Source organism: Ambystoma mexicanum, chromosome 6q, assembly GCF_040938575.1.
Source record: "Ambystoma mexicanum isolate Mex_15411 chromosome 6q, UKY_AmexF1_1, whole genome shotgun sequence".
Taxonomy (NCBI): domain Eukaryota; kingdom Metazoa; phylum Chordata; class Amphibia; order Caudata; family Ambystomatidae; genus Ambystoma; species Ambystoma mexicanum.
In genome coordinates this window covers 306,539,687-306,558,625 of record NC_090937.1, presented here as the reverse complement: position 1 = coordinate 306,558,625, position 18,939 = coordinate 306,539,687, and the positions used below count along the sequence as shown (strand labels likewise).

General features: G+C 47.4%; 1 protein-coding gene across 2 annotated transcripts in view; it reads right to left on the bottom strand.

The window, feature by feature from the left end:
• ECPAS (Ecm29 proteasome adaptor and scaffold) overlaps nt 1-18,939 on the bottom strand; it is a 3,148,361-nt gene that overhangs the window by 2,733,492 nt on the left and 395,930 nt on the right. For both annotated transcript variants that reach the window (XM_069630810.1, XM_069630809.1), the window contains exon 8: nt 10,343-10,424. In XM_069630810.1, coding sequence (XP_069486911.1) covers nt 10,343-10,424 — 82 coding nt within the window. The remainder of the gene's footprint in view (nt 1-10,342; nt 10,425-18,939) is intronic.

Here is an 18,939-nt window from a genome sequence, read left to right as displayed (position 1 = left end):
CGAGCCGACCCGCAACGACGACACCACCGGTGGAGCCCTGCTGAACCGTCTCACCACTTTTCCTGACGACAGAGGAGATCTCCAGTCCGGGGAGTCTTCTTCCTTTGACTGGTGGGGATAACCAGTTTGCCCGTCTTTTCGCCTTCCTGGACCATCTCGTGGCCACCTTGCCCGTGCCAAGCACCCTGGCAACCGGAATACTACGGTTTACCACCACCGCGAAGAAGAGGGTAGTGCCTTGTAACCGGGAAACTCTGCGGCTGGTTTCTTCCCTGGCAGTGCAACGACCTTCATCTTTCCTCCACGTCGAGACCTCCTCTTCCTCTGGACGAAACTCTGACTTGCACCCGCTGCCAGGAACAACTGCCCCCGCTCGAGCGTTCTTCCCATTTCAGGTACTGTGTCCCGCCTGGCTTCCCTTGCGACAGATCGTTCGGGGTGATAGTAAATCCTCGACTTTTGACCTGGGTTAGCCTGGGGCCTGTTAACTAACTTTTCCTGACTTGATCTCAATCTTTTGTGAACCATCTACAAAGACTCTTTGGGCATAACCCCACTGTGTGATCCTGGACACATTTTGCTTGCTCTCTCTAAGAGTGGGCCTGGCATTTGAACTTCCTTGCTCTCCAGTAGACTTTGCCTAACCTGCCTCACTGTGGTTCTTGAAATTGTGTGCTTCCATAACTTTGCCTTTTCCCTCCCTTTTTCTATAACTTATTAGAGTGCCATCTTATGTTAAGCGCTCACCTCTGTCTGAAAATAAGTGGTGTTTCTCACTAAGACTTGTCTAATAAGTAATTAGGGTTGTATATATATAATAGTGATTGTGTGTTGAATTTAATTACCTCTTTTTGTGCTAGTGTAATTTACAAGTGGGTCTTTAAATAATTATATACTTTTACACCAAAGCTCTGGTCAGTGTTTGCTTGTGCTACTGTACCTCTGTACCTATTGTGTATACTCTATATACTGCCTAACTCATCTTGAGAGAAGTCCGACTGCTCAGCCACAGCTACCAGGTAAATCTGGGTGGTACAGACTGCTACCAATTGGGTTTACTGCCAACCACCTGTAGTCCTAAATCTTTTGCAGTGGTCCCTAAGGGAACTGCACAGGTTTCTGCCTAACATTCATGTCCAATGTTGCCATGTAATCCCCCTTTTTTAGGAGGGGATTACCTCTTGGAGAGTAGTCATGCGAAATTTTTGGGGCTTGACATACTTGTTTGCAGGCCGTAAGTCCAATACTGGGCGCATTGTCACATTTTTTTTGTCACAAGGAAGTAAGTTGAATAAATACCCTTGTTTACCTGGAGTCCCGTGACGAGTTCTATCGCATCCTTTGCTAGAAGCTTGGCAATCTCTTCGAGGAGGATCTTCTGGTGGTCTAATGAGTGTACTTTTTGTCGTGGAGGGTGGTTTCGGGGACGCTCTAACAGTTCTATGCAGTATCCTGCGGACACTGCAGACAGCACCCATCTGTCTGATGTCATCCCTTCCCAAGCTTGAGTGAAGTTGGAAAGGCGTCCCCCTACTGGGGATGCGTGAGAAGGGACCCTGAACGGAACATCAATGTTTTGGGGGAGGCGTGCCGCCGCCTCTATTGGGGCTGCCTCTACCCTTACCACGACCTCTTGTTACCCCTGCGATAACCCTGGGTAGACTGCTGGTTGCTGTTGGTCCATGGTGTACCCTGCCCCTGGGAATAGTTGGAGCCTCTTTGGAAATTTTGTCCGCGTGGGCGACGAAAATTGCCATTACCCCTTTGATTCGGGGGTTTGTTGGTTGATTGGCCCAGGGATTTAAGAGTCTCGTACTCATCCTTGGCGTTTTTTAGCACGTCCTCTACCGCCTTGCCAAACAGTAGATCAGGCTCCACCGGTTTGTCTATTAAAGATGCTTGGGTCTCGGGTTTGAACCCATATTGCCATAACCAAGCATGTCTTTTGATAACAGTTCTCTCTGCTATCAATCTGCCGGCGTTATCCACGGCATCAAAGGTTGCTTTTAAGATACAACCGGACACTGCTCTTCCCTCGACGCAACCCGTGCCAGCTGGTTTTTTAAGAGTTCCGGGTCGGAGTCGATGAGGGCCGCAACTTCTTCCCACTGGTGGCAGTTGTAACTCGCCAGTAGGGTGGTGGAGTTGGCAATCCTTGCCTGGTAGGCGGAAGTGGAGGCTACTTTCCTACCCAAACCATAAATCTTTTTGCTCTCCTTGTCGGAAGGAGCTTCAGACGATGATAGGGGTGTTCCCGCCCTCTTTCGGGTGTTTGTCACTACCAGGGAGTCCGGTTTCAGATGCCCCCTTATGTACAGCGAGTCTGCCTGGGCTGCCCTGAATAGTTTTTCGATCCTGGGGTTTACCGCCCTGGTGAGGTTAGGATTTACAAGGGAAGGGTCTATTCTCCTTTGTATAGATTTGAGGATAGGAATGGCCTGGGCCACAGGTCTCCTTTCTCCCACTAATTCCTCCGCAAAATCCCACTCTTCCTGAGCTCCTTGGGTATCAATGTGGCAGTGTTCTGCCGCTCTGGACAAAACTTCATTCAAGAGAGGTTGGTTGTCGACAGGGGAATCGGTAACCGGAGGTTCTTTGTCTACTAGGGAATCCACCCTGTAGGTTTCTGGGTCATCCTCGTCCTCCTCTTGGTCCTCGTCATCCCCATAATAGCCCGTCCTAGTTTGGTCTCTCAACGTGCCCAAATCTGGATCCTCAATCAAAAGAGGATCCTCATTATATTGAGAGTAGGGCTGTATTCAGAAAGGGTCCGAAGACCGACTTTGTGTTGGTGCTTCAACCCGGGACTTCTTACTTGGGGGTAGCGGGTGCCGAGAGCCTGAGGGTGTAGGCCCGTCAGGGGTATAGGAGAGGAAGTGCTCAGGATTCTTGGCATACAAGTCTGCCAGAGATGACATCCTAGACATAACTCTGTCTATGTCTTCACTAGACCATTCCTTAGAGCTGGCAATTACTTTTTCCTGGGAGAGTTTCCCTGTGTTATCCTGAGTGGACCTATTGCCTTGTGCAGGGGTCTTGGGCTTGTCTGTCTTCTGTGACCTGTCTGTCTGTTTCTGTGGTGTAGAAGAAGGTTGAGAATGCTTCTTTTGTTGTCACCCCCCCCCCCCCCGTGGGTGGAAGAGTGTTTCCCCAGTGTTTTCGGCCCTTCAGAGCTTTTCGACGTCTGGCGTCGAGGCTCGGGGGTAGTGTCCGTATCTCTAGAATGTGGAGGTCGGGACTCGGGGGCAGCCGCCACGCGGTCTGCTGACACCAACTCCTGGAGTGCGGCCTGGGGATAGAAGTCAGCTTCGTCTTCCGACGATCGAACCTCTAACTTTAGTGAGCGAGGCACTCTTGGCAACAGTGGATGGTTGCCTGGTGTCATGCGGCGATCTTGATCGAGAACGCCCAGAGGACACCGATTCGGTTGACCGTTCTCTGTGTGCCTCTTTCCAAGAACTCGACGTGTGCGTCGAGTCTCGGTTGGACTTTGCGTGTTTGGTGGAAGTGCTGTGGGTAGTGCTCGTGTCGTCGGGGGTTTTCCCCATAGCTGCCCTGCCTGACAACCTTCCGAGGTCGGGGACTTGCGCTCGGCTGTCTCTCGACACCACGTTGCCCTCGCCGTCCGAAAGCACGGCGTCGCTGCCATCGCTGAAGGCGCCCTCCGCTGCCATGGCCTCTTGTCGCCTGGCATGGTGGGCCCCAACGTTTGGTCGAACGGTCCTTTAGGGTCTTCGGTTTAAACCGACTGCACGCTCTGCAGTTCGCCTCGGTGTGGTCCCTCGGCAAGCAGAGGTTACACGTGGCGTGTCTGTCAACCCAAGGGTACTTGCGGTTGCACTTGGGGCAAAATTGGAAAGGGGTACCCTCAATACGCACCCTGTGGCAGCGGGCTAGTGAGTGTAGGAATATATAAGCAGATGTACCTATATATTTAAGAGTGTAGAGTATGTACCACCCCCCACTCTCCCTACTTGCAGGGCCAAAGCCAGAGGCATTCCAAGGCCTGGGCCGAGGCCAGAGGCCTTCCTAGGCCCAAGTCCGTCATGTAGCTCTCGACGGTTGATTCCTTCTCCGGGCCGGCGTCGAGTTTCGAAGTTGAGTGACTCGACGTTGGGGTGGAGAAATGGGGAAATATTAAGATATTTTTGCAAAATGATGGCTAAGGCCAGGGAACTCAGCGAAATGCTTCCGACAAGTATGGTGGAAAAAACAATCAGAGTCCTAGACGGGTGAGGGATCATGGGTACAGTGGACGTCACACTAGGGATAGTATTACTGGCACGCCCTGTGTCGATGCCCATTTTCAAGTTTCGAAAAACAAACTAATACTCTGCAGCTTCCACTAGATGTCGGCCTATGCACAGCATGTGATCTAAGCAGATTCCACAAGCCTCAGAAATATGACAATGCATTACTTACCGTAAAAGCATTTCTGATGGTTGTATCTGCTTAGATTCACATGCTGTGCATAGGTCCGACATCCAGTGGTCACTGCGGAGTATTGCATTTTGTTTTTCGTAGTCGAAAAGGGGACGTCGACAAGGCGTGTCTGTAACACTATCCCTATAGTGACGTGTGTTGTACCCACAATCCCTCACGAGTCGAGGTCCCTCTGTTTGTATTTTTCTGCCCTGAGGGAGCCTTCTAGACGTGAGTGAGTACAGAAAAGAGAGATATAAAAGGAAGTCTATGTTCCTTCCATCCGAGCGGGGAGGAAGGGTGGGCGCATGTGAATCTAAGCAGATACAACCATCATAAATGCTTTTACGGTAAGTAACGCATTGTCTTCTGATGTTCGTTAATCTGCTTAGAATCACATGCTGTGCATAGACTAGCGAGCAGTACCCGGAGCTGGCGGTGGGTTATGAGAAGGAACAGTAGAGAAAAGATGTCTTAATACTGCCTGTCCCACCTGGGAGTCAGATCTTGAGTGTGCATCTAGACAGTAGTGTTTTGTAAAGGTGTGCACAGAACTCCAGGTAGCCGCTTTGCAGATGGACTCAAGGGGAACATTTGCAATGAATGCTATGGATGCCCCAGTGCCTCGAGTGGAATGTGCTCTTGGCTTGAAGGGTAGTTCTCTCTTAGCAAGAGTGTAACAGAGAGTGATGCATTGTACAATCCATCTAGATATAGTGGACTTAGAGACTGCATCTCCTTCTCTTCCTGCTGCCACCGAGACAAAGAACTGATTAGTCTTTCTCAGTGATCTGGCTCTTTCCATGTAGAACATGACAGCTCTGCGTACATCTAGTGTATGCAGACTTTTTTCTCCCAAGTTGGAAGGGTTTTGAAAGAACGTTGGTAGTTCTATAGATTGGTTTACATGAAATTTAGAGATGAATTTTGGTGCAAACCTTGGGTGTGTGTGAAGAACCACCTTATCCTTGTGAACTGATACGAAGGGGTCTAATACAGAAAGAGCCTGTAGTTCACTTACTCTCCTAATGGAGGTGATAGCTATTAGGAAAGCAGTCTTAAGAGTGAGGTATTTAAGAGTTGCCTTGTGCATGGGTTCGAAAGGAGTGCCCATGAGTCTAGAAAGTACCACGTTTAAGTCCCATCCGGGAGCTGGGCTAGCTATTGGGGGGTGTATTCTCTTTACCCCTTCCATGAAGGCCTTTATAACTGGTATCTTCCACCACGACACTTTAAGTTGGGAAGTGGTGTATGCAGAAAGTGCCGCTAGGTGGACTTTAATGGAATTAAACACTAGACCTGAATCCAGTAAATGGGTCAAGTACAGAATAATGTTAGTGGCAGAGCAGTCAACCGGGTTGATGTTCTTACTTCTACACCAGATGACAAATCTTTTCCACTTGCTAGAATAGCAGTGGCGAGTATTAGGTTTTCTGGCTTCCCTGAGGATGTCCATACATCTCTGAGGGAGATGTAAATGTCCAAATTCTATGATCTCAGGAGCCAGGCTGCTAAGTTCATGGTCTGAGGGCATGGATGCAGTGTCCTGCCCTTGTCTTGTGACAGCATGTTGTACGGGCAAGGAAGTTTTATTGGGGGAGATAGGGACATCTCCATCAAGTGAGCGAACCATGGCTGCCGGGCCCACATTGGGGCCACTAGTATCATGGTTACCTGCTCTTGGTGCATCTTGTGCACCACCTTGTTGAGGAGGGGAGTCGAGGGAAAGGCATAAACAAATTTCCCTGACCATTGAATCAACAGACCGTTCCCCTTGGACTGGTTCTGGGGGTACCTGGAGGCGTAACTTTGGCATTGTGAGTTCTACAGGGTTGCGAACAGGTCTATTTCCGGGAAACCCCATTGCGTGAAGACGTTTAAGACTATGTCTTCTTGCAATTGCCATTCGTACTCTTTGGGTAGGGGGAAGTCTCTGCTGAGTTTGTCTGCTAGCAGATTGAGTTCCCCTGGTACATGTTGTGATAGTAGGAACATGTTGTGTTTGAGAGCTAACTTCCATATATTCTGGGACAGCTTGGACAGTCCTGGAGAGTGAGTGCCCCCTTGCTTGTTGAGATAGTACATGGCTGTGGTGCTGTCTGTGAGGACCATCACTGTCTTTCCTTGTAAGTGTTCCTGAAAGGCTTTCAGTGCTTTGAACACTGCTAATAGTTCCAGCAGGTTTATATGTTTGGATGCTAAGCTCGGAGTCCACACTCCGTGAGCAGTCTGATGGGATAGGTGAGCCCCCCATCCTGTAAGGGATGCGTCTGTGGTTAGAGTGGCTTCCACTGCGGGTGTGGCAAAAGTTTTCCCTAATAACAGGTTTTCCTTTGTCCACCACCGTAGCGAGAGAACCAAGGCCTGCGACACCACCACTAAATCGTCCCATTGTCTGCTGGCCTGACACCACTGGCTGTAGAGCCACTCTTGCATTGGGCGCATGCGCAGGCGCGCGTGAGGTACCAAATAAATACATGACGCCATCATCCCTAGCAAACGCATTGCTTTGCGTACCGTAACCTCTCGACCTGCCACATAATGGGGGATCTGAAACAGCATGTTTTGGACCCTCTCGTTGGAGGGGAAGACGAGGCCGTCCTTTGTTCGAATTAGAGCCCCTAGGAATTGTTTGATTTGGCTGGGGTCTAAGCTGGACTTCTTTTCGTTGATGGAGAAGCCCAGTTGGGACAAAAGGTCTACGGTCTTTTGGGTATTGGAGAAGCATGTTTCGTAAGAATCCCCTGTTATGAGCCAGTCGTCGAGGTACGGGTAAACCGGGATGGATAATCTGCGCAGGTGGGCCGCTGCCACTGCCAGTACTTTCGTAAATACCCTTGGTGCAGATGCTATCCCGAAGGGTAGTACTCTGAACTGGTAGTGTTTGTTCTCTATCTTGAACCTGAGGTATTTTCTGTGCGCTGGCAACATTAAAATATGAAAGTATGCATCTTTCATGTCTAGTGTTGTCATGTAATCCCCCTGTGATAACAGTGGGATTACATCCTGCAAGGTTACCATACGAAACTTTTGGGGTTTGACAAAATTGTTCGCTGGACGCAGATCTAATACAGGGCGCATGGTTAAATCCTTTTTGGGTACAAGGAAGTACACTGAATAAATACCTTCTGTTACCTGCGATAGGGGGACAGCCTCTATAGCTTCTTTTTTCAGTAGCTCTTCTACTTCTTGAAGAAGAATAGTGAGGTGTTCCGGTGTCATGCGCCGGTTGCGTGGGGGTCTGTATTTTGGGGAACCGTTGAATTCGATGCAGTATCCATGGGCTATGGTGGATAATACCCAGCGGTCTGACGTTATTCCCTCCCATGCTGAAAGGAACGATGTTAGCCGGCCCCCAACCGGTGATGCATGGGAGGGGACCCGAATCTTTGGGTCATTTGTTGGTATTGGGCGTGGGGCCTTTTGGACTGGAGCCGCGCCCTCTTCCTTTGCCACGACGTTGGCCTCTTTGACTGAACTGGGTGCTTTGGTTAGAGGGCCAGTTGGTAGCAGAGTAAAATTGTTGTTGGCTTTGCTGCTGGCGTTGGCCACGAAAGGAGCGTCTATTGCCATAGCTGCGTCTTTTAGGTGGCCTAGAAATTTGGTCAAGAGTCTTGATGGTATCAAACTCCTTCTTCGCATGTTCTAGGGCCTCATCAACTGCTTTTCCAAACAGATGTGTTTGCTCTATGGGCTTATTTATTAGGGAAGCCTGGGTTTCTGGCTTAAATCCCGAATTGCGCAGCCAGACATGGCGTTTGAGAAGTATTCCCTGAACCAGGGAACGTCCAGCTGTCTCTGCGGCATCCAAGGAGTTCTTTACGATGCCCTGGTTTACAAGAGTTCCCTCTGATATAGTAGCCAACAGGCGTGAACGCAGGGGTTCTGGTGCGTCCTCTGCTTCGCTGCGCAGCTTGCTCCACTGTGCATCTGCGTAGCTAGCTAATAGGGAATTGTTATTCGCAATCCTAGTTGAGAAGGCGGCGGAGGTTGTGATTCTCTTCCCAAGTGCATAGAGCTTCTTGCCCTCTTTGTCAGGTGGTGCCTCACTAGTAGATAGTGGTACCCCCGCTCTCTTTCTTGCGTTAGTAACTACCAGAGAGTCCGGAATAGAATGTCGCCTGATGTACAAAGGGTCAGAAGACGAAGGGCTGAAGAGCTTTTCTATCCGAGGGTTGACCCCTCTTACTAAGGCCGGATTGGAAAGGGAAGGAGTTATTCTTCTCCTTATAGAAGCCAGGAGCGGAATGGACTGACTGACCGGGGCTTTTTCTACAAAGTCTATGTCCGGAAGAGTCTCCCCTGTGTCTATTTCAAAATGCGCTGCTGCCTTGCGCAATAGTGCATTAAGTGAAGGCTGGTCATCTATGGGGGAGGTGTTGCCAATAGGTGAGTCCTTGGGAGGAGAAGGGTGAAAGACATCAGGGTCTGAGTGCACTGATGGGGATTGCCAAGGCTGCACTGATAGCTGTATCTTCCTCAAAAGCTCCTGCGCTAGTGTAAGGGTCTTCCTCAAACCTCTCCTCCTCATGTTCTTCCTCTCCACCTAAACACTCATCTTCCTGGAGGTATTGCTCCTCTTCAGTGAGGTCATATGCATCTGTAGAAGGGGGAAACAGCCTAGGAATCTTGACCCTAGGGTCATCCTGGGTCCATTCTCTTGGTCTTTTGGGTGCCAACGTCGAGGGGAGGGATCTTTACAATAAGTATATATTAAGGACCGAGGTCCGTAGTAATTGTTTTGCAATGTCTCTCTAGGAGCTCCGCGTAAGGCGACCATAAACTGGGCGGAAAAAAACAATCTGAGGGACCTCGACGCGTGAGGGATTGTGGGTACAACGCACGTCACTATAGGGATAGTGTTACAGACACGCCTTGTCGACGTCCCCTTTTCGACTACGAAAAACAAAATGCAATACTCCGCAGTGACCACTGGATGTCGGACCTATGCACAGCATGTGATTCTAAGCAGATTAACAAACATCAGAAATATATCTACACAGACACAAATACATACATATGTACGTACAAACTCACTAATGTGGTCCGAACTTCATTCTCAGCCAGTCTTGGAGTGGCCAGTCTCTTAGAGTACTTATCCCAGTCTCTTATAAAAAATAAAAAAAATACCCTAGCATACCTGTAAAGAAATTAACAAGGGGGGTCCTGGGAGTCCCTCTGCCAGAAGTTAGTCCTGGTTACGAGAGACTTAACCAAAGTCTTTAGCTCACTATCTTTCACAGAGGAGAAATATCCAAAACATATCAGTCTTTGTCCTGCCCTGACACGTGTTTTGGACTGGTTGGACCTCATCAGTAGGATGGAGCTGTGCCTCATTAAGAATAGTGAGCAAGGGGTCCACGTCTGGATTCCCCTAGTAACTTAGGGTGAGACCCAAAGTTACTTAAACATGCAAATTAACAAGGGGGTGGGAGGTCCTGGGACTCCCTCTACCAGACATTAGTCCTGGTTACGAGAGACTTAGCTCACTATCTTTCACAGAGGAGAAACATCCAAAACATACAAGTCTTTGTCCTGCCCTGGGGCAGTCCAGCACCGACAAAGACTGATGTTTTAGATATTTCTCATCTGTGAAAGATAGTGAGCTAAAGACTCTGGGTAAGTCTGTCATAACCGGGACTAAAGTTCGGCAGAGGGACTCCTACGACCCCCCCTTGTTTTTTGCATACCTGTAAACATACAGTAAAATATTGAGGCAATTCCAAAAAAAGAAAATAGAATATGGAATGGACAAGTGCAGGAAGATCAAAGGGGTCCCCCATTATGCTAAATTGCCATGCCATTATCTTTGCAGACATTCATATTAAAAGATAACTCCTGTTCAACATAAATCCAGCCACTCAGCCTGAAGGATACAAACAAGGCTAGGGTCAAGAATGGTTTCCCTAGCATGACTTACTTCCTTCGTTTTCAGAGGTATGTCTCCCAGGTACACTTTGTACATCTTGTTAACAATAACATGATTATTCCAATCAATCAGGCTGTGAAATACAAAAAAAATATCAAATTACTTTTTTTGCCTTTGATACCGGAGCGGTTTCATTAAACAATATTTGACAAGCCAGTGAAATTATCCCAGAGAGTTGCTTTTCTTGTAGGGCCCACCCCTTCCTTTCGAATCCCCAACACGCAGATCATTCACAACATGGCTACCATGACAGTTTATGGCTGAAGACTTTGACCCACCAATGACTAACACTACATTACTATTCAAACAAAACATCTACTCTGCATCATCAGCAGCAAGGCAACACAAAGGCACAATATTGTAACCTACCAATAGATAATCATTATCAACAACAAAGGCTATTACAATACAAAAATATGAATTGTGGAAGCTGCCCATTTTAGAACTCCGGCTGTAAACGGGAGCCAACTCCTCAATGAGGGTACAAATAAAATACTACTTCTTCCCTATACATGTAAGAAGAGGGAATGTCTGAGATAACAGGATAAAGCGAGAGGATTAATGCAAATGCATACCTTCTTCAATGAAGCATACACAGTTGTTGTTCAAGTCTCATGTACCCAACAACATTTCCATATAATATTTTCAATACTGTTCAGATATTAATTATGTAGTCTAAATTTCGGTTTTGTATTCTTTACTTAACATGTCAATTACTTTGGTTCTAAGATTTTAATGTACATTTCTTTTTTTTAAACATACCTGTTTTTCCAGAAATGCCCTGCTCCCAAACCACCAGCCACTTAAGTTTGTCAATTATAATTGGTGGGTCTATGGGAGATGAGAAACACGCTCACTACCTCCCCCCCTTCTCCCAATCCATCTCACTCGGCATCAAAATTGATAATTACCTTGAATTAATAACACTTATTTCTTTCATGTATTATTTAACAAATATATATTATACATTTTTTTGTAATCGGCAGAGACCCCCATAGTTCCCTTTATTCACTTGTACTTCCACAGCTAAAATCACCAAACCTCACTGTAAATAATCAATAATATGTATTTGTTTTAATTATCTGGTATATTATTTAGAATTTGTAAATACAATGTCACACACACACCCTTTAAAAAGCCCAGCCAAGTTGGGGAACATTATGTCAAAGTTCTTGAATTAGTATCGAAAATATATGACAATTCCTTATATGTTTTTTCCTTTGAACACAAGGCTATATTGCATAACCTGCATCAATATATTACGAGATACTTTATGAATTTGTTAGTAAAATCTAGTCATGTGCTAAGCACAGTATTCGTTTTAGGATTTATCACAAGTAGTGGTTATAAAAAAACTTGCATGTTCTTCGCCCAAACTATATTAAAACAATGGTTGCTGCAATAGAAGAACAAGTTACTTACCAACTGTAACGTTCTTTCGATTGGATGTTCCTCCCACAGTATTCCTCATCTTATGATATTTGTATCCCAGCTTCAGCTGCTTCGGAAAAAATTTTCACCAGGGGGCGCTGTGTTAGAGACCGCGGAGTCGAAGTCCCTCGAAGGCCACCCACCGTCGGGCGTCGACGTCATCTGCTGTATAAAGGGCTCGAGCAGCACCCGTTACCTCAGTTCTGTTTTTACAGTGTTCATGGTCGCATCAGCTGATCAGGTTTAAAGTCTTCTGCCTCTTAAGGAAGTTAGAGTGCAACTGGTGTTGGGGAGAATTCTCTGTTAAGCCTAATTTCCCAAACCTAGTGAGTCCCCCAGCAGCTTTGCTGGATTTTTGGGGTTTATTTTTTTCTCCTGCTAAGAGTGAGACTCTTTCTCCCACTCTTAGAGATGATTTGAGATATCCTTTGACTTTGTAATGTGTTTTATGGGCTATGGGGTCTTTTACTCCATAGGGTTTCATGTGGTTTTTGGTAAGTGTGTTACACAGCACCCTCAGTGCAGTAACACAGGGGTGTCATAGTGACCCCCCAACATAGACTCCATACCCTGGGACTGACTGTCTCCCAGGGCATGTAAAGTCACCATTGACTTTACTAGTCTTAAATTGTAAACAGAATTAGTACAAACCATCATATTTACTGGTAGGGGTAATTAGATTGCCCCTGGGTCTGTTTTTCGAGGGGGCACTGTGCAGTACCCCCTCGTCGAGTTTCTGGCTGGTGGCAGTGGTTACCACGCGAAATATTCCACCGGAATATTTCCTATGGGATTTTCCTATTCATTTTAAACGCACCACTTTTTTGGTGCAATGTTAAAGATACCGCCGGGTTATTTATTTAATATTTATTCCCTGGTTGGGTCTTTTTGCCAGGACTCGGTTTTAAAATGGCGTTTGTGTTCGCCTCTATAACTCCAACCCAAGTTGAGCCCTTTGTTCCACTTTTTGCCGGGCTTCTCCACAGAAGCCTCCAAAAGTGGTGCCACTCTGTCTGGGTCTACAGGATGTGTGGGAGGGGGGTTTAGGCACCCTGGACTGAGTTGCCTCGGCAACTCAAGTCGCACTCTTGTGTGATTGGCCCAGTGGTGAGCCGCCCGGCTCACCACTCAGCATGTTTGAGTGACAGCTAGGACTGATGAATGGGGGTTTTCTGCATAAAAGCAGGGCTTTGGGGACTGGAACTTCAGAAGTCGCCACAGGACCAAAGAATCCGAAGAGGGAGAAGCTGAGCCGACCTGCAACGACAACACCACCGGTGGAGCCCTGCTGAACCGTCTCACCACTTCCCAACGACAGAGAAGATCTTCATCCCGGAGAGTCTTCTTCCTCTGAACTGGTGGGGATAAGCTGTTCGCCCTCTTTTCGCCTTCCTGGATCGTCTCGTGGTCGAATCGCCAGTGCCAAGCACCCCCGCGTCCGGATAGCCACGCTTCACCACTACCGCAAATAAAAGGGTAGTACCTTTTAACCGGGAAACTCCGCGGCTGGTTTCTTCCCTGGCAGTGCAACGACCTCCAGCTTTCCTCCAAGTCAAGACCTTCTCTTCCCCTGGAAGAAGCACAGACTTGCACCCGCTGCCAGGGACAACTGCCCCCACTGGAGCTTTCTCACCATTTCAGGTACTGAGTCCCGCCTGGTCTCCCTTGCAACAGACTGTTCAAGGTGTCCCGTAAATCCTTGATTTTCTATCCTGGGGTGACTTGGGACCTGCTAAATAACTTTTTCTGAACTGATCCAACCCTTTTTCGAACTATCTGCAACGACTCTTTAAAGTACTATTCAACTGTGTGATCTTGGACACCTTCCGCCTTGCTCTCTCCAAGGGTGGGCCTGGCCTATGACTTTCTTGCTCCTCAGTAGACTCTGCCTTTTCTGACTTGCTCTGGTTCTTGTGCATTTACCTAATTCTGCCTTTTCCCCTCCCTTTTTAATTAACTTATTGGAGTGCCATCTTAGGTTAAGCGCTCATCTCTGTCTGAAAATAAGTGGTGTTTTAACTAAGACTTGTTCAATAAGTAATCAGGGATGTATATATATATTAATAGTGACTGTGTTTGAACTTGCTTGCCATATTAGTGTATTTTACAAAAGTGTGTGTTTTAAATAAATTATTATATACTTTTATACCCAAACTTTGGTCAGTGTTTGCTTGTGCTACTGTACTTTTGTATCTATCTTGTATACTCTATATACGGTCTAACTCTTCTTGAGAGAAGTCTGGCTGCTCAGCCACAGCTACCAGGTAAATCTGGGTGGTACAGACTGCTACCAATTGGGTTTACTGACAACACCTGTAGTCTTAAGCCTTTTGCAGTGGTCCCTAAGGGAACTGCACAAGTTTCGGCCTAACAACTGGTGTAAACTGTACGGAGGGGTAGGATGGGAGGGTCGATGAGGAATACGTGGGAGGAACATCCAATCGAAAGAACGTTACAGTTGGTAAATAATTTGTTCTTCGAATGGATTGTGTAATCCCACTGTTAGGGAGAATTCTCTGTTTAGGCTGAATTTCCTAACCTAGTGAGTCCCCCAGCAGCTTTGCTGGATTTCTGGAGTTTGTTTTTTTCTCTCCCACTCTTGGACATGATTTGTGGTGTTCCTTTGAATGTTAATGTGTTTTATGGGCTATGGGGTCCTTTACTCCATAGGGTCTCATGAGTTTTTTCCAATATGTGTTACACAGCACCCTCCGTGCAGTAGCACTGGGGTGTCATAGTGGCCCCCCCACCATAGACTCCATACCCTGGGACTGACTACTGTCTACCAGGGCATGTAAAGTCACCATTGGCTTTACTAGTCCCAAATTACTAGCAGAACCAGTACAAACCATCATATTGTGGACGTGCTGGTAGGGGCAATTCGATTGCCCCTGGGTCTGTTGTGCGAGGGGGCACTGTCCCGTCCCCCCTCGTCGAGTTTTGGCTGGTGGCAGTGGATACTACTTTTTATATTGAACCGCAAATATATCTCTATGGGATTTTCACATTGGTCGAGGCGAATACTTTTTTACATAGTGTTAGGCGATACTCTGCACACCGATCCACTGCACACCAGAACACTGCTCACATTTCCCCAACACCTCCCTCCAGGGTTCGAGGCTCATGTGATTCGGTTTTCCCAAAGGACCGAAAGCTCCGTACCAGGTATGATTTACGGGCTCGATTGCAACCCTTCCTGCACTGGCAGTTGCCATGGAGAATTTACAGCAGAAGAGGCGGCGTTACATCTCCACGCCGATCGTTCACTTGCTCACGTGATCCAGAGAGGCGTTCCTCACGTGACCTTGGTGGACGTCACATGACCCCGAAACGCTCAGTATATAAGGCTTGAGACACGGAACACTCATTGCTTCTCAGCTGTCTTCAGACCCTGTTTGGCGTTACGTTTTGCTTTGCTGTTTACCTTGATCTCGGAACTCTATCTTGGACTCCTTCGGATTACCCCTTTGTATCTTTGCTTGGAACTGTTTACCTGTTGCTGGATTTTGGACACGATCCTGACTTGCCTTTGGATCATTACTTGATACCTTGTTGAACTTTTACGCCATTTCCCTTTTTGGGATTCAAGTCACGCCTTCAGTCCTACAGGTGGTCTATCCTGCATCCACTATTGTCTGTGGTCCTCATGTTCTAGGGACCGCCTCATCTGAGTCTCGAACCTCCCTCCTAGGTTTCCTGGGTTTTCCAAACACCGGATAGGTAAGGATATTCAGACCCTTTGGTTATTGTGATTATATACTGTAATTGCCTTGTACTTAACCTCGCTCTTTTTTACAGCAGCATTGGTGTTCCAGAGGTTCCGTGGATCCGGGAAGTAACATCTCCCACCTGTGGCCCCAAAGGTCGCACAGCGGGTTTCTTTTAGTTCCCCTGTGCGTCACTTGAGGACGGAGGTATCAACGGTCTACACGACACTCAAGTCAGAACACATAGCCTCTAACATACCGCCGGTTTATTTAATATTAATTCACTGGTCGGTATTTTCTGCCAAAACTCGGTTTTAAAATGGCGTTTGTGTTCGCCTCTGTAACTCCAAACCAAAAGTCGAGTCCTTTGTTCCACCTTTGGCGGGCTTCTACACAGAAGCCCTCCAAAGTGGTGCCACTCTGTCTGGGTACCACAGGGGGTGTGGGAGGGGGTTTAGGCAACCTGGACTGAGATGCCTTGGCAACTCAAGTCGCACTCTTGTGTGATTGGCCCAAGTGGTGAGCCGGCTGGCTCACCACTTAGCATGTTTTGATTGACAGCTAGGCTGAATGAATGGGGGTTTCTTGCATAAAAGCAGGGCTTTTGGGACTGGAACTTCAGAAGTCGCCACAGGACCTGAAAATCCGACGAGGGAGAAGCTGAGCCGACCTGCTACGACACCACCGGTGGAGCCCTGCTGAACCGACTCACCACTTCCCAATGACAGAGGAGATCTCCCTGCTGGAGAGTCTCCTTCCCTTGACTGGTGGGCACAACCAGTATACCTTCTTTTCTCGCATCCCAGGACGTCTTGTGGTAGAATTGCCCGTGCCAAGCACCCCGGCCCCCGGATAGCCACTTACCACTGGACCGCGAATTAAAGGACCGCTCCTTTTAATTGAGAACTCCGCGGCTGGTTTCTTCCCTGGCAGTGCAACGGACTCCTGTTTTCCTACCCGACGAGATCCTCTCTTCCCCCGGACGAAGCACCGACTTGCACCCACTGCCAGGAACAACTGCCCCCGCTGGAGCGGTCTCACCATTTTAAGGTACCGTGTCCGCCAGGCCTCCCTTTCTAAAGATTGCTACAAGGTAACAATAATCCCTTAACCTTCTGCACTGGGCTGGCCGCCTTGACCACCTAACTGGTCCCTTTCTGTTGGTCCAACTCTTTCTGAACCTTGTGCAAGACTTTTGGGCACTTTCAACCGTGTGACCTTGGACACATTTCGACCGGAGCCTCTTAAAGTGGGTCCGGCCTTGTTAACTTTGACTTTACGGTTTTAACCTGCCTTTCTCTCCTACTGTGTTCGTCCGAAAGTGTTGGGATCTGTTTCCATCTTTGCTCTGCCTTTCTCTCCCTCTTAAACCGATTGATTAGAGTGCCATCTTCGTTAAGCGCTCACCGCTGTCTGAAAATAAGTGTTGCTTTACTTAAGACTTGTCTAATAATCGTTGAAGGGAGTGTATATCTTTTAGTGCCAGTGTGTTTGAACTGCTTGATATTAGTGCCAGTGTGTTTAACTAGATGTGTTTTTAAATAAATAACTATATCTCTTTTACACCAAGCTCTGGTCAGAGTCTGCTTGTTCTACTGTGTTCTATTGACCTACTGTGAATACTCTGTATACTGCCTAACTCTTCTTGAGAGAAGTCTGACTGCTCAGCCACAGCTACCAGGTAAATCTGGGTGGTACAGACTGCTACCATTTGGGTTTACTGCCAACCACCTGTAGTCTTAAATCTTTTGCAGTGGTCCCAGAGGGAACTGCACAGGTTTCTGCCTAACACCCACGTATTCCTCATTTTATGACTCCCATAGCAGTGGTAATTTTGGAGGTGGGAGTACTAGAAATGTTTTATTATGGACTGAACGAAGGACAGCTTTTGCAAATAGTCCTTCTTGATATGAAGGAGAGACCAAGCAGTAATGCTTTACAAAGGTGTGCATTGACGGCCAAGTGGCCGCAGCACATATATCTCGCACCGGGACACCCCTCTGAAGAGCCATGGAAGTTGCCATGCCTCTGGTTGAATAAGCCCTTAATCCATCTGGAGGCTCTTTCCCTGCTAGTTTATAGCATTCAGAAATTGCTAGAATTATCCATCTGGATAGAGTTTGTTTAGATACTGCAGGGCCCAATTTGTGCCCAGTAAATTCAACGAATAGTTGGTCACATTGTCGGAGATTTGCCAATGTAGAAACTGAGAGCTCTTTTTGGATCCAGTCTATGCAACCTTTCCTCTTCCTTACTAGCGTGAGGTGGAGGATAAAAGGAAGGTAAGAATCTATTGTGACAGATGAAAATCAGACACTATTTTAGGCAAGAAAGATGGTTTGACTTTTAAAATAACCTAGTCCCTATGGAAAATGATGTGAGGAGGCTTACAAGACAGTGCCTGCAACTCACTTACCCTGCAGGCTAACAGCAGGCTAATGTCATAGCCACTAACAGAATTGGCTTAAGAGTGAGCAGTCTTAATGGACAAGAATGTAAAGGTCCGAAAGGAGCACACATGAGAAATTTTAATACTAGATTTAAATCCCAGATGGGCACCTTGAAAAGGTGTCGGAGGGTATACATTTGTCAACCATTTCAAGAATTGAATGACTAAAGGCTTTTTAAAATAGGACACCTCTTCCGAGGAGCGCTTAAAGATAGATAGCGCTGCCAAGTGACCTTTTACAGTGCCCACTTGGAGCCCCAAATTGGCTAAGTGTAAGAGAAAAGAAAGTACCGTTGGAGTATTACAAAAAAATGGATCCACATTCTTATCCCTGCACCAGTTACTGAACTTGTTCCAACAACACCGATACAGGGATTTTGTTGCTGGCCTTCTGGCCGAAAGCAAAATCTCCATGACGTCATCCGGGAGGTCCCAATCCCTATATCTTAGCCTCTCAGAAACCATGCGTGAAGGCGGAGTGTCTTGACCTCTGGATGGAGAACCCGACCTTCCTCTTGCAAGGGAATATCCTCACTTTGTGGAAGATGTATTGGAGGGCAGATGGACATGTCCAGAAGGTCTGGGTACCACGTCCTCCTGGCCCAATCCGGAGCAATTAGGATCATGGTTTTCCTGAACTTTCTCAACCTCCTGATTACGTGAGGAATCACTGGGACTGGAGGAAACGTGTAAAGGAGTGGAAATACCCAGTCCACTACGAACGCGTCCCCTAGAGCTCCTCTTGGGGAAAATTCCCTTGAGCAATACAGTTCGCACTTCCGGTTGGCCCCGGTTGTGAACCGATCCACTTGAGGCGTTCCCCAAATAGCAAAGATCTCTTGAAGGACTTCCTGAGCTAGTTCCCATTCTTGGAAGACTGTGCTCTGCCTGCTCAGAGCGTCTGCTGCCGTGTTTAGCTCGCCGGCGAGGTGAACTGCCGATAGAGAGATTCCTTCTTGCATTGCCCAGAACCAGAGCTGCATTGCCTCTCTGCACAGTGG